The 14,705-nt window shown below is 46.1% G+C and overlaps 1 protein-coding gene and 1 long non-coding RNA gene across 2 annotated transcripts in view; both read left to right on the forward strand.

Moving 5' to 3' along the window:
• Positions 1-9,748, forward strand: part of LOC124045985 (plexin-A2-like) — a 349,620-nt gene extending 339,872 nt beyond the window's left edge. Inside the window, exons 28-32 of the mRNA XM_046365864.1 lie at positions 3,157-3,347; positions 3,613-3,782; positions 4,505-4,717; positions 7,037-7,187; positions 9,575-9,748. Of these exons, the coding sequence (XP_046221820.1) occupies positions 3,157-3,347; positions 3,613-3,782; positions 4,505-4,717; positions 7,037-7,187; positions 9,575-9,670 (821 nt within the window). The 3' untranslated portion in view covers positions 9,671-9,748. The remainder of the gene's footprint in view (positions 1-3,156; positions 3,348-3,612; positions 3,783-4,504; positions 4,718-7,036; positions 7,188-9,574) is intronic.
• Positions 9,749-9,809: 61 nt separating this feature from the next.
• LOC124045133 lies at positions 9,810-13,771 on the forward strand. The gene is made up of 2 exons (XR_006840792.1): positions 9,810-9,931; positions 10,563-13,771. It is a non-coding gene; the product is annotated as an uncharacterized LOC124045133 (long non-coding RNA).
• Positions 13,772-14,705: the final 934 nt, after the last annotated feature.

A 14,705-nucleotide genomic window follows, 5' to 3' on the forward strand; every position in this document is an offset into this window, starting at 1 on the left:
AGAAGGGCAAATTAGACAGGAGGAGGTTCAGTGTGTGTGTGTGTTGGGGGGAATATCAAATCTAGTTTTATTGGTCACATGCAGATGTTATTGCGGGTGTAGGGAAATGCTTGTGTTCCTAGCTCTGACAGTGCAGTCAGTAATATCTAACAATTCACAACAATACACACAATACACACAAATCTGAAGTAAAAGAATGGAAATATATAAATATTAGGATGAGCAATGTCAGAGTAGCATATATACAGTATATACATATGAGATGAGCAAAGCAGTATGTAAACATTATGTAAACTTGATTAAAGTGACTAGTGTTCCATTATTAAAGTGACCAATCATTCCATGTCTATGTATATTGGGCAGCAGCCTCTAAGGTATAGGGTGGTAGCTGGCTAGTGATGGCTATTTAACAGTCTGATGGCCTTGAGATAGAAGCTGTTTTTCAGTCTCGGTCCCAGCTTTGATGCACCTGTACTGACCTTGCCTTCTGGATGGTAGCGTTGTGAACAGGCCAAGACTCGGCTGGTTGATGTCCTTGATGATATTTTTCGCTTTCTTGTGACACCGGGTGCTGTAGGTGTCCTGGAGGGAAGGCAGTGTGCCCCCGGTGAAGCGTTAGGTAGACCGCACCACCCTCTGGAGAGCCCTTCAATTGCGGGCAGTGCAGTTCCCGTACCAGGCGGTGATACAGCCCGACAGGATGCTCTTAATTGTGCATCTGTCAAAGTTTGTGAGGGTCTTAGGGGCCACGCCAAATGTATTCAGCCTCCTGAGGTTGAAGAGGTGCTGTTGCGCCTTCTTCACCACACTGTCTGTGTTGGTGGACCATTTCAGATCGTCGGTGATGTGTACGCAGAGGAACTTGAAGCTTTTCACCTTCTCGCGTTGATGTCGATAGGGGCGTGCTCTCTCTGCTGTTTCCTGAAGTCCACGATCAGCCCCATCGTTTTGTTGACGTTGAGGGAGAGGTTATTTTCCTGGCACCACTCCACCAGGGCCCTCATCTCCTCCCTGTAGGCTGTCTCATCATTGTTGGTAATCAGGCCTACTACTGTTGTGTTGTCTGCAAACTTGATGACTGAGGCATGTGTGGCCACGCAGTCATGGATGAACAGGGAGTACAGGAGGGGGCTGAGCACACCCCCTTATGGAGCCCCTGTGTAGAGGATCAGCAAAGTGGTGTTGTTTCCTATCTTCACCACCTGGGGGGAGGCGAGTCCGGAAGTCCAGGACGCAGTTGCACAGGGCTGTGTTCAGAACCAGGGCCCCTGAGCTTAATGATGAGCTTGGAGGGTACTATGTTGTTGAAGGCTGAGCTATAGTCAATGAACATCATTCTTACATAAGTATTCCTCTTGTCCAGATGGGATAGGGCAGTGTGCAGTGTGATGGCGATTGCATCGTCTGTGGATCTATGGGGGCAGTATGCAAATTGAAGTGGGTCTAAGGTGGCCGGTAAGGTGGAGGTGATAGGATCATTAACTAGCCTCTCAAAGAACTTCATGATGACAGAAGTGAATGTTACGGGCGATAGTCATTTACTTCAGTTACCTTTGCTTTTGGGGTACAGGAACAATGGTGGAGATCTTGAAGCAAGTGGGGACAGCAGGCTGGGATAGGGAGGGATTGAATATGTCCGTTAACACTCTAGCTAGCTGGTCTGCGCATGTTCTGAGGACGTGTCTGGGCCGGCAGCCCTGCGAGGGTTAACACGCTTAAATGTCTTACTCACGTTGGCCACAGAGAATGAGAGCCCACAGAGAGCCCGCATCGGTGGCACTGTGTTCTCCTCAAAGCGGGTGAAGAAGGTGTTTAGCTTGTCCGGGAGCATGACGACGGTGTTCACGACGTGGCTGGTTTTCCCTTTGTAGTCCATGATTGTCTGTAGACCCTGCCACATACATCTCATGTCTGAGCCGTTGACTCCACTTTGTCTCCGTACTGACATTTTGCCTGTTTGATTGCCTTATGGAGGGAATAACTACACTGTTTGTATTCAACCATATTCCCAGTCACCTTGCTCGAATGCTGCCATTTATCCACAGTTTCTGATTTGCGTAGGTTTTAACAGTCACCATGGGAACTTCATCCCCTATACACTTCCTGATGAACTCAGTCACCATGTCAGTGTATACGTCAATGTTATTCTCAGAGGCTACCCGGGAAGTTGGAGTAGCAGTGGTTGAGTGTTTAAGCAGCTCAAGTATTACAGTCAATCTGTTGATAGAACTTCGGTAGCATTTTCCTCAAATTTGCTTTGTTAAAATCCCTAAATACAATATATGAGGCTTCAGAATATGTGGTTTCCAGTTTGCACAAAGTCCAGTGTAGTTCCTTGAGGGCCGTCGTGGTATCGGCTTGAGGTGGAATATATATTGCTGTGACTATAACCGAAGAGAATTCTCTTGGGAGGTAATACGGTCGGCATTTGATTGTGAGGTATTCTAGGCCGGGTGAACAAAAGGATTTGAGTGTCTGTACGTTATCACAATCACACAATGAGTAGTTAATCATGAAACATACACCCCCGCCTTCCTTCTTCCCGGAGAGTTCTTTATTCCTGTCTGCGCGATGCACTGAGAATCTGTATGGCTGTATGGACAGGGACAGTATATCTAGAGAGAGCCATGATTCCGTGAAACAGAGTATGTTACAATCCCTGATGTCTCTCTGGAAGGAGATCCTCGCCCTCAGCTCGTCTACTTTATTGTCCAGAGACTGAACATTGCCGAGTAATATATACCTCTTCTCCGCCGGCGTAGTCTTGGAGCAGCCTCTGGGATAAGTTCAATTGCCCTGGGGAGTACGAACAAAGAATCCAATTCGGGAAAGTAGTATTCCTGGTCATAATGCTGGTGAGTTACCGCCGCTCTGACATCCGAAACTTATTTCTGGCTGTATGTAATATCATCTCTCTCTAATAATGTAAGAAATAACACACACAAAAAAAACAAATACAGCAATGTTGCTCAGGAGCTAGAAGCAGAGCATCCCTGTCTGTCGGTCGCCATCTTGCGTGTGTGTTGCTGAACAGGACAAGGGAATAGGGCACAGAACTAGGAACGCAGTGGCTCATTTAAAGTGTCTAATTTATCTCCCTCTCTCCCTCCGTCTCTCTCTCCTACCCTTTTTCGCTCTCTCTTTCTCTCTCTCTAGACTCGTCCTTCCGGTACACAGGTAGTCCAGACAGTCTGCGTTCCCGTGCCCCTATGATAACCCCTGACCTTGAGAGTGGGGTCAAAGTGTGGCACCTTGTCAAGAACCACGAGCATGGAGACCAGAAGGAGGGAGACCGCGGCAGCAAGATGGTCTCCGAGATATACCTGACCAGGCTGCTGGCCACCAAGGTAACACCCAGCTTACAAACTTATTTATGTAACAGGCATTGTCCCTCCATATTTCAATTATACTACAGTAGTTTACTTTCAGTCACAGTGGTTTTGTTTGACATAAATTGTACTAAGTGACTGGTGGTACAATCCTGCATTTTGGATCCAGTGGTGAATGAGAGACTTTCATCTGCTTAGGTTATTGCCTATTAATTTAGGAAATCAGTTATTATTGAGTGAGTTTATGTATGTCTGACCTGGTGTGTCCATTGTTTTTACCCAGGGTACACTGCAGAAGTTTGTGGACGACCTGTTTGAGACGTTGTTCAGTACCGTCCACCGGGGTAGCGCCCTGCCCCTCGCCATCAAATACATGTTTGACTTCCTGGACGAGCAGGCGGACAAACACGGCATCCACGACCAAGATGTCCGCCACACGTGGAAGAGCAACTGGTGAGGAACCTGGAGGATGTAGAGTAGGAATGATAGGATTCATCAATAGGATGTATAATGTAGGATGTGATGGGTATCAGTCAGAGGATGATACACTGAGTCATCGGTAAGAAACTTTCCCAGATATAACAGTACTGGATTCTGCCTGTCTGGAGTTAAGAGCCTGAAGCTCCTCCCTGAAGCCAGCACTTTAGTGACCCAGAAATAGGAGAGAAATACGGTACTGATAGTTAGTGGATTCTGACTCAGTGCTTTCATGACCCAGAGAGTGAAGAACAACACTGAAAGGGAATTCTGACTGACTCATTCCTGTGCCCTCTCTCTCTCTCTCTCTCTCTCTCTCTCTCTCTCTCTCTCTCTCTCTCTCTCTCTCTCTCTCTCTCTCTCTCTCTCTCTCTCTCTCTCTCTCTCTCTCTCTCTCTCTCTCTCTCTCTCTCTCTCTCTCTCTCTCTCTCTCTCTCTCTCTCTCTCTCTCTCTCTCTCTCTCTCCCCTCTCTCTCTCTCTCTCTCTCTCTCTCTCTCTCTCTCTCTCTCTCTCTCTCTCTCTCTCTCTCTCTCTCTCTCTCTCTCTCTCTCTCTCTCTCTCTCTCTCTCTCTCTCTCTCTCTCTCTCTCTCTCTCTCTCTCTCTCTCTCTCTCTCTCTCTCTCTCTCTCTCTCTCTCTCTCTCTCTCTCTCTCTCTCTCTCTCTCTCTCTCTCTCACTCACTCACTCACTCACTCAGCCTCCCCCTGCGCTTCTGGGTAAACGTGATCAAGAACCCTCAGTTTGTGTTTGACATCCACAAGAGCAGCATCACGGACGCCTGTCTGTCTGTGGTGGCCCAGACCTTCATGGACTCCTGCTCCACGTCAGAGCACCGCCTGGGCAAGGACTCCCCCTCCAACAAGCTGCTGTACGCTAAAGACATCCCCAACTACAAGAGCTGGGTGGAGAGGTGAGTGAGACAAAATATACACAAAGAATTATATTTCCTTGTTTTCTTACCGCACAAACTATTTTGGTCCTGGATATACTTGCAATATGGCCTGAGGGGGTGTGGTATATGGCCAATATACCACGGCTAGGGCTGTTCAGCCTTTATCCGTGGTATATTGGCCATATACAGTGGCAAGAAAAAGTATGTGAACCCTCTGGAATTACCTGGATTTCTGCATCAATTGGTCATCAAATTTGATCTGATCTTCATCTAAATCGCAACAATAGACAAACACAGTATACATATACTAATAACACACAAATGATTGTATTTTTCTTGTGTATATTGAATCCATAATTTAAACATTCACAGTGTAGGTTGGAAAAAATGACTTCCCCAAAACCTAATTGGAGTCAAGAGTCAGCTAACCTGGAGTCCAATCAATGAGATGAGATTGGAGATGTTGGTTAGAGCTGCCTAGCCCTATAAAAAAACACACATTTGAGTTTGCTGTTCACAAGAAGCATTGCCTGATGTGAACCATGCCTCAAACAAAAAAGATCTCAGAAGACCTAAGATTAACTTGCATAAAACTGGAAAGGGTTACAAAAGTATCTCTAAAGCCTTGATGTTCATCAGTCCACGGTAAGACAAATTGGCGATAAATGGAGAAAGTTCAGCACTGTTGCTACTCTAGGAGTGGCCGTAAGGGAAAGATGCCTGCAAGAGCACACCGCAGAATGCTCAAGGAGGTTAAGAAGAATCCTAGAGTGTCAGCTAAAGACTTACAGAAATCTCTGGAACATGCTAACATCTCTGTTGGCGAGTCTACGATACGTAAAACACTAAACAAGAATGGTGTTCATGGGAGGAAACCACGGAAGTAGCCACTACTCTCCAACAAAAACATTGCTGCACGTCTGAAGTTTGCAAAAGTCCACCTGGATGTTCCACAGCGCTACTGGAAAAAATATCCTGTGGACAGATGAAAGGAAGGAGCACACAACACTATGTGTGGAGAAAAAAAGGCACAGCACACCAACATCAAAACCTCATCCCAACTGTAAAGTCTGGTGGAGGGAGCATCATGGTTTGGGGCTGCTTTGTTGCCTCAGGGCCTGGACAGCTTGCTATTATCAACGGAAAAACTAATTCTTAAGTTTATCTAAGCCTTCCATTCTCCTGAAAAAGGTCATCTGTCCGCCAATTGAAGCTCAACAGAAGTTGGGTGATGCAACTGGACAATGACCCAAAACACAGAAGTAAATCAACAACAGAAGAAAATACATCCTGACCTCAACCAGATTGAGATGCTGTGGCTGTCACGCCCTGGCCTTAGTATTCTGTGTTTTCTTTATTATTTTGGTTATGCCAGGGTGTGGCATGGGTGATTCATGTGTTTTGTCTTATCTAGGGGTTTTGTAGATTTATGGGGTTGTGTTCAGTTGAGTGTTCTAGGTAAGTCTATGGTTGCCTGGAGTGGTTCTCAATCAGAGGCAGGTGTTTATCGTTGTCTCTGATTGGGAACCATATTTAGGCAGCCATATTCTTTGGGTATTTTGTGGGTGGTTGTTTCCTGTCTCTATTTTGTATTTGTATAGTGTTTTCGTCTTTATTAAAGATGCTTAACAATAACCACGCTGCATTTTGGTCCTCCTCTCCTTCCCGGGAGGAAAGCCGTTACAGTGGCATGACCTCAAGAGAGCGGTTCACACCAGACATCCCAAGAATATTGCTGAACTGAAAGAGTTTTGTGAAGAGGAATGGTCTAAAATTCCTCTTGACCGTTCCACAGAAAACATTTGGTTGAGCTTGTTGCTGGCAAAGAAGGGTCAATCAGTTATTACTTCCAAGGGTTCACATACTTTTCCCACCCTGCACTGTGAAGATTTACATTGTGTTCATTAAAGACATGAAAACGTATAGTTTGTGTGTTAATAGTTTAAACAGACTTTGTTTGTCTATTGTTGTGACCCAGATGAAGGTCAGATCAAATTTTATGACCAATTCATGCAGAAATCCAGGTAATTCCAAAGGGTTCACACACTTTTTCACATATGTACTCCACAGGAGGTTGGTGGCACCTTAATTGGGGAGGACGGGCTCGTGGTGATGGTCGGAGCGCAATAAGTTGAATGACATCAAACACGTGGTTTCCATGTGGTTGATGTCATTCCATTCCCTGCTTTCCAGCCATTATTATGAACCGTCCTCCCCTCAGCAGCCTCCTGTGATGTACTCTATGACGAGGCTTAACATTCCGGTAAAGAATTCTGGTGTGGGTTGTTTCAGCTCTGCATGTTGAAACTGAGTGTCGCCCCCTGTGTGTGCCTGCAGGTACTACGCAGACATTAACCGTCTGCCGGCCATCAGTGACCAGGACATGAATGCCTACCTGGCAGAGCAGGCCAGGCTCCACTCCACTGAGTTTAACATGCTCAGTGCTCTCAACGAGATCTACTCCTATGTCTCCAAATACAGCGAGGAGGTGAGTCGTGACACACTGCAATAATTGCCATTCTTTTAACAGGGGAGGCCATGCTACAACCTTATCAACTCTCCTCTTCAGTCAAGTCTAGTCTAGTTCATGGGCATTCCTAACTCATTTAGAGTGTTTCAAAAACTTTCAGAGATGCCAAGAGCTTCTCTGATCTGATGGTATTCGTCACAAAGAACCATACCCCCCCCCCCCTCGCCGCCACGGCCAAGTCACACAACCTATCCTAAGTGCCATATGTCCTGGGCCAATGAGAGTTGTGGGTGGATGATATGTGGAGGAGAGACAGGAACAGCGGCTGTACAAGCAGCCCAGCATGCTACTCCATCCCCTGAGTGGTGTGAAGGAACACAGCCCTGTTCTCGCTCTCTCTCGCTCGCTCTCTCTTTCTTTCTCTGTGGCTCTCTTGAGCAGAATCAAGACGTGGAGAGGGGGGGGGTTGAGGGAAAGAAAGAGAACGAGAGAGAGAGAGAGGGCAAAGAGAGAGAGAAAAATGGAGAGAGAAAATTTGGGAGAAAATTAGGGAGAGGGATGGGAGAGTGCGACAAAGAAGAGATGGGGGAGAACGAGAGAGAGAGAGAAAAGCTTCTGTAATGGAGACATTCCGGCTGTAATGTCAGCACCTCTTCTGGGAGCCATTAGTCTGCCCTCATTGAGGCCCCATTCACAAGACGAGGAGCCTATTCCCTCTTCTCTCTCCCTTTCTATTCCATCTATCTCTCTCTCTTTCACTCTCTCCTCTGTGTTTCTCTCGTCTCTCTCTTCTTCCCCACCTGCCCTAAGAGCTTGAAGCTGCTGCCGCTAGGAGCTAGTGTTCACTTCTCCTCTCTCTTTTTACCTCTCAGAGACCACCTCTTTTACTCCCACTCTCTTTCTCGCACTTTCTTCCCACTTTGTTTCCTTTTCTTTTATCCCACGCTCTTCCCCCACCTCTAGCTTTCTTTCTCTCTCACAGACACAGCCACACACACACACACACACACACACACACACACACACACACACACACACACACACACACACACACACACACACACACACACACACACACACACACACACACACACACACACACACACACACTCGCACTCATGCACTCTCTCTGTCTCTCCTCTTCTCTAGCTCTCTCTCCTGAGCACAGTGCTAAGGCCCTTATCGTTGGCCGTCATCAGTTGTTTGTTCCATGCCTGGCTCCCTGTGTGGCCCCTCTAGCGGGTTAGCGCAGTGCTAAATGGATTTTGGTGATGGCGGAGGGAGGGAGGGAGGGAGGGAGGGAGGGAGGGAGGGAGGGAGGGAGGGAGGGAGGGAGGGAGGGAGGGAGGGAGGGAGGGAGGGAGGGAGGGAGGGAGGGAAGGAAGGAAGGAAGGAAGGAGCTGTGCCTGCATACAGCACAACAGATTCATAATAGATTGGTATGAGGGGGAGAGGGGGGATGAGGAGGAGAGGCTCCGCTGGGCTCTGCTCTGCCAGCTCTAAGAGCACTTAGGCAGATGAGGGAGACAACAGGCAGGGAGGCAGGTAGTGTACTATGGGACAGGCTGCTGGAGCTATGTACAGACCTTAAGAGAAACTAGTCTTCGTTAATGTCCCCATAATGTTTTCAACTCGACGCCTTTCCTTGCCCACTGCTCACAATCACATACAGTCCATGTCGGTCATGTAGAAAGGGGAGAGCTGTGCGGCATTAGCATTAGTCCGCAGCTTTAATCAATGTCACTTTATATCCACTCACTGTGTGGCATAACACGTACCAGTGATCTTATTGGGTATTGTTTCTCCTGTTTGATATGAGCACATGAAAAAGCACCGCCCGGCTGCCGCGTTGTCACCCTGGCGTGCATACAGCGTGTTGTGACTCTGTGTGACACCACAGACAGCAGAGAGGAGACCCTGTCGGATTCCACGTTGAACAGCTTGACAAATGCCCACGTTTACAGAGGGACAAAAGAACAAGACAGGGCATAACACCAGTTGGATTCCTCCGTTATTGTGCCACTCTCTCTGACAGAGACAATTCTATTTCCTCTTTAATGTTATAGTCAGGAAATATCAATCACACATGATCCCACCCATCCAACAAAGCATACTCTAAGCCAGTTGACATACAATGGGCATTATGTTAAGTCAATACAACTTCATGTATTCCCTCAGGGGCATTTAAGAAAAGCCAAATCACAAATGTCAACTTCCTCAACACATAATACTGTAAACAGACCACAGACAACACATTCCTCAATACATCTGTATGTCTTCCCTGTGTTGAGTGTGACACTGAAGCATGTTGTTGTCCTGGGTTCACAGTAGGCTGACTTCCTGGTTTGAGTGTGCTAGGAATGACAGTAAAGCATGTTGTTGTCTTGTCACCCCCCCCCTCCCAGATCACCATGGCCCTGGAGCAGGACGAGCAGGCTAAGAAACAGCGTCTGGCCTACAAGGTGGAGCAGCTCATCTCAGCCATGTCCCTGGAGAGCTGAGACAGACCACGGGATTGGACGACTGGACCGGCCCGGGATATCCATCAGCCACCCAACCAACAGTCCCGATACTCACAGTGGGGGGTGGGGGGATGGGGGGGAGGGACAGGGGACAACCAACCACCACTGACCTGGGACCTTTTAAATCCAGAAATAAGAGTTGTTGTTTTTTTAAATCAAATTTTCTTCCTACGCCATACTGCCACCAACTCCAAAAGACTCCATAGGCTCTGGAGACATGGGTGGTGTTGATGATGTACGGTGAGGCGACCACAGACCTTCATAAAGGCTACATGGCATCTTTCTTTCCAGCTGATATTATTTTGGGTTTGACGGGCAGTGTGGTGTGTGTGTATGTGTGTGTGTGTGTGTGTGTGTGTGTGTGTGTGTGTGTGTGTGTGTGTGTGTGTGTGTGTGTGTGTGTGTGTGTGTGTGTGTGTGTGTGTGTGTGTGTGTGTGTGTGTGTGTGTGTGTGTGTGTGTGTGTGTGTGTGTGTGTGTGTGTGTGTGTGTAGCCCTGGGGGAGAGATATGAGAAGGAACGAACAGAGGGGAGATGTTATAGCCAGATATACTCTCCCTGTCTGCTGAAAACTCACATTAGAGACGGTGTAAGAAAAAGAGCTAGCGAAAGTGATAAACACTCCTGATGGATTCCAGAGATATTGTTGCTGAGTTTTGCTTCCAAAAATATCTGCTTTATTTTTGTATGTGTACATTTTGATCTTTATCAGTTGCAGTGGAAACATCTTCCTCTTCTTTCATATATGGACATTGCTGTGCTGTACAAAGGCATAGGTTACATTATAACACGTCTTATAGGGTGCCGTGGCCATCAGAAAGACATGGTTCTAATGTCATGTCCTGTCCTGTCCTGCTCTCTGTTCTCCTCAGACAGCATTACCATTCGTTATCAACATGATGCTCCAGACCAAGTGGACAGAACCCAGCTCTGACTGTAAACCCATCAGCCCTGTACAGGAACCCCCAAAACGCATTCCGCATCGTACGGAGACCGGACCTCCTCTGAGGCGGTCAAAGTTCAACCAGCATGCTTATCGACCCCAAAACCCCCTGTACCCTGTGTGATAAGAGGAGATCCACAGGCCCACAGAGCGTTTAGCTCATAAGGACAACAACAACCAGCATCCCACTGGTTTCTGGAAGACTCTCCTCTGCAGTAACGCCGTCTGTATGTACTGTGAGTGTACAAATGCTGATGGGTCTTTTTCGTTTGAGTATGTTTTTTTAAAACAAATAGGAGTTAGTTGAACCGAACTTTAATGGCAAGATAGATGGCCAACTGAACATCCGTCCAAGTCCCTTTACCCCTGTCACCATCATTTACCCTGCTACCAAATCCTCTATCTCTACCGTAAGAGGGTGTGTACTCTACCGTCTGTATTGTAGCCGTAGTTGCCGTGGCTACGCTGCTCTTAACGTACAAATACCATAATATACTGGAGACTAGATTCTAGAGTCTGCCAAGCTGGGGACTGAGGCTGGCGGCAGGAGTGAAAACACTCCATTATATAACCTCTGTTTGTATCGCTTTAGGGGGACCGGATCAAGGGTGTGTGTAAAACTTGCATGCATCGTATCACATGTCAGAAGAAGTGTTTTCAAGGTCCATCTTTGTTTGTTTTTGTCCGTGCCAATGGATCAGGCCTCGCTGGAGACGGCCAGCGGCGAAATGCTAGCGAACTTAGTTTTCTACCCAACTATGTACCAGCAACGTCTTTCCAAATGAGAATAAGAGAAAGCCTTTGTAGTGCCAAAAGATCCCGTTGTTTTAAGTGATTCATCGGTTAATGCTTTACAGCGGGGGCCATCCAAGCCCTCGAACTGAAGTAAAGAGCCTGTGGAGACGTGCTCACGTAACTGGAAGCTTGTGAACCAGCAGCAGGTACGAAAGCAGGACAGTAGCAGGCTCGGGAGAGAGACAGCTCTGTAAAATATATAGTGACTTGTCGAAAAGTTGTCTTCTTTTTTTTCTTGTCAAGAAGGAAATATCTGAACTGCTTGCATGGTCAAAAGAGGATATAAACATCAAAGACTATGTGTGTTACAGTACCAGGTAGATCTTTGGTAAGATTGGATTGTCCTGTACCAAACTTAACCCATTTATGAAAGGATTAGATAAGAGGGAACCTTCATGTTCTCATCCTAGCTGGATGACAGCATACTGTAGATTCTTTCTGCTCGGTTGAGTGACCACCACCATTCTGTTTTCTTTGTTGGCTCACTGTTTACATCAAGTACTTGAAACTAGGTCGCATTACAAGGTGAACAGTATGAGGAAATGACTTATGGAGGGAGAGAGCATAACACCAATGTTAATGGATGTGCTTGTTTCGTCTGTGGCTTTAGAGCACCAAGCTAACCAACCAACCATCGAAACCACTGAGTGCTCCTGACTCGTCTTCACGTCAACACTAATCCGCCGCCTCTGTTGGCACCGTTTTGTTGAAATTGGCCCGGTCCTTTTGCCACGGTGTGTAAAGACCTGTTGAGAAGGATAGGGAAGGTGAGGAGGTCATGGCCTGTTGCTGTACGGGAAGGCAGTGCTTCAGCCGTCTCGCCAGAGCTGTTTGAAGAGTAGGTGCTCAGTCAGAAATGAGAACGAGAGAGAGAGAGAAACCCTTTTAGCTCTAGTTTCCTGCTCCCGGGCTTTGAAGCAGTGCTTTGATCTGAGTGTAGTCGTGTGCAGAGTGTGATCGGAAGATGAGAAAACACATCAAAAACAGGCATAGAGAAAGGAAAGGCGATCACATGATTGACATGGTGTTAATGCGTCCTGCCAGGATGTCTGGCTGTTGGCCCCCTGCTACACAAATATCTATAGGTCCACTTTAAATACAGACACACGCTCAAACACCAATGTGAAGCATCCGCCGTTGAACAATGGTGTCCTCCCTTCTATTCTCTTCCTCTCATCCAAGAGAACCAAGCCCCTTCTCATGCCTCATATTTGCTTGTCTGTGTTCTGGTGTCTTTTATATTCCATGTGATGAAACCTCCTATACTATGTGTTCCACTCTGTTCTCCGTTTGGCTTGATAGGGATGAGGTAAATGAAATAGAGAGGCGTAGTTTGACTGAAACAAAGTTAGTTTTTTTCTCTTGAGGGACCATTGCTTAATGTACTGTTTTTGACTTGTCTTTATTTTTCATAAACTGCCATTCGCTGTTTATTTCATTTAACCATCGAATCCAACCTCGTCTTCTGGCCAGCATGCTATAGCACCATGACCGTGCTCGTTTCTACATGATGATTATTATATCTGATTAGAAGTCTTAACTCACTGCTGTCTGCACCTTCCGTTTTGTGAAAGAGATTTGAATGAATTGTAAACAGATTGATTTCATACTGTACACTTTGGAGATGATGACGACAGAAACGACAAGGTGGAAGTTATCATTACGTTTTGTTTACCATTCTGCAGCTCAGAATTGAATCTCACAGCCAGTTAGTTGTGTCTCTGAGACATATTGCAGTTGATGCACGTCGAGGATGATCAAAATGGCAACTTCCATTTCCGCGACAGAAGAGGTGGAGCCTAATTGAAGAAGATACAGTATGCTGTGCACTTTTTTTTTTACTCTTGACTTTAGGTGGTGGCGAAGTGATGGGTCTACTGGCATGCTTCATTACTTACAGGAAAACAAGACAATAATTCACCTTTTTCCTTTTCTCATGTCACCAGTCGGGGGAAACGAAAAGTCAACTATTATTCTCAAGGCAGAAGTATCAATATGAAATGAATAACATTCTTCCATTCTAAACACAACACAATGTAGACAACCCTTTGTAGACACTGGAGTTCTGTAATTTGGTATATACAAATGATGATAATAATAATAATGGCTGTCTGTTCTTGTTGTTTTATAAAAGTGCTGTGAAAATTCTAAGAAAGTTTAAAGTATTTAAAGTTGTTCTCGTTTTTTTTGTTGTTTTTTTTTGCTTAGGTTTTGTTATGATAATATATTATTGTGTACCTATTGTAAATATGAAGCACCTATTTTGCAAGCCAGGAATTCACTTTTTACTGTTGTTATATATAAATAAACTTTGCTGGTTAAAAAAAACGCATAGAGCTGAAATACACTGCCTTGTCTCGTTGACATTAGAAGGAACGAACTGCCTCAGGAGGATCAGACTAGAATAATCCTTTCCAAGCATACTGTATGTGTTAGCTACTGTATAACAAATAGAGAGAGGTAATCAGAAGTAGGTGATATCCAATAATGTTTTTGATGACGATGGAACTGCCTAACATTGGTCAAATTCCTGGCTTGACAGTTGATATAGCTACTGTGGTAGATTCCTATAGTAGCCTAGCCACTCCACTTTATGCCCTTGCCCCAGGCCATCAGCCTACAGGGAACAAAGGGCTGCTTTCTCTCATTCATCCCATTTAGCCTGGGTTATTCCTGGGATTTAATCTAAACCCTGCCATCAATGGACACATACACTGAGGCTAGCCGCTTAGCCGCTAACAAGATAACCCATCAATGGACACACACACTGAGGCTAGCCGCTAACAAGATAACCCATCAATAGACACACACACTGAGGCTAGCAGCTAACAAGATAACCCATCAATGGAAAAAACACACTGAGGCTAGCCGCTTAGCCACTAACAAGATAACCCATCAATGGACGGACACACTGAGGCTAGCCGCTAACAAGATAACCCATCAATGGACACACACACTGAGGCTAGCCGCTAACAAGATAACCCATCAATGGAAAACACACACTGAGGCTAGCCGCTAACAAGATAACCCATCAATGGAAAACACACACTGAGGCTAGCCGCTAACAAGATAACCCATCAATGGAAAACACACACTGAGGCTAGCCGCTTAGCCGCTAACAAGATAACCCATCAATGGAAAACACACACTGAGGCTAGCCGCTAACAAGATAACCCATCAATGGAAAACACACACTGAGGCTGGCCGCTAACAAGATAAACCATCAATGGAAAACACACACTGAGGCTAGCCGCTAACAAGATAACCCATCAATGGA

Source organism: Oncorhynchus gorbuscha, linkage group LG10 (assembly GCF_021184085.1).
Source record: "Oncorhynchus gorbuscha isolate QuinsamMale2020 ecotype Even-year linkage group LG10, OgorEven_v1.0, whole genome shotgun sequence".
NCBI classification, from domain to species: domain Eukaryota; kingdom Metazoa; phylum Chordata; class Actinopteri; order Salmoniformes; family Salmonidae; genus Oncorhynchus; species Oncorhynchus gorbuscha.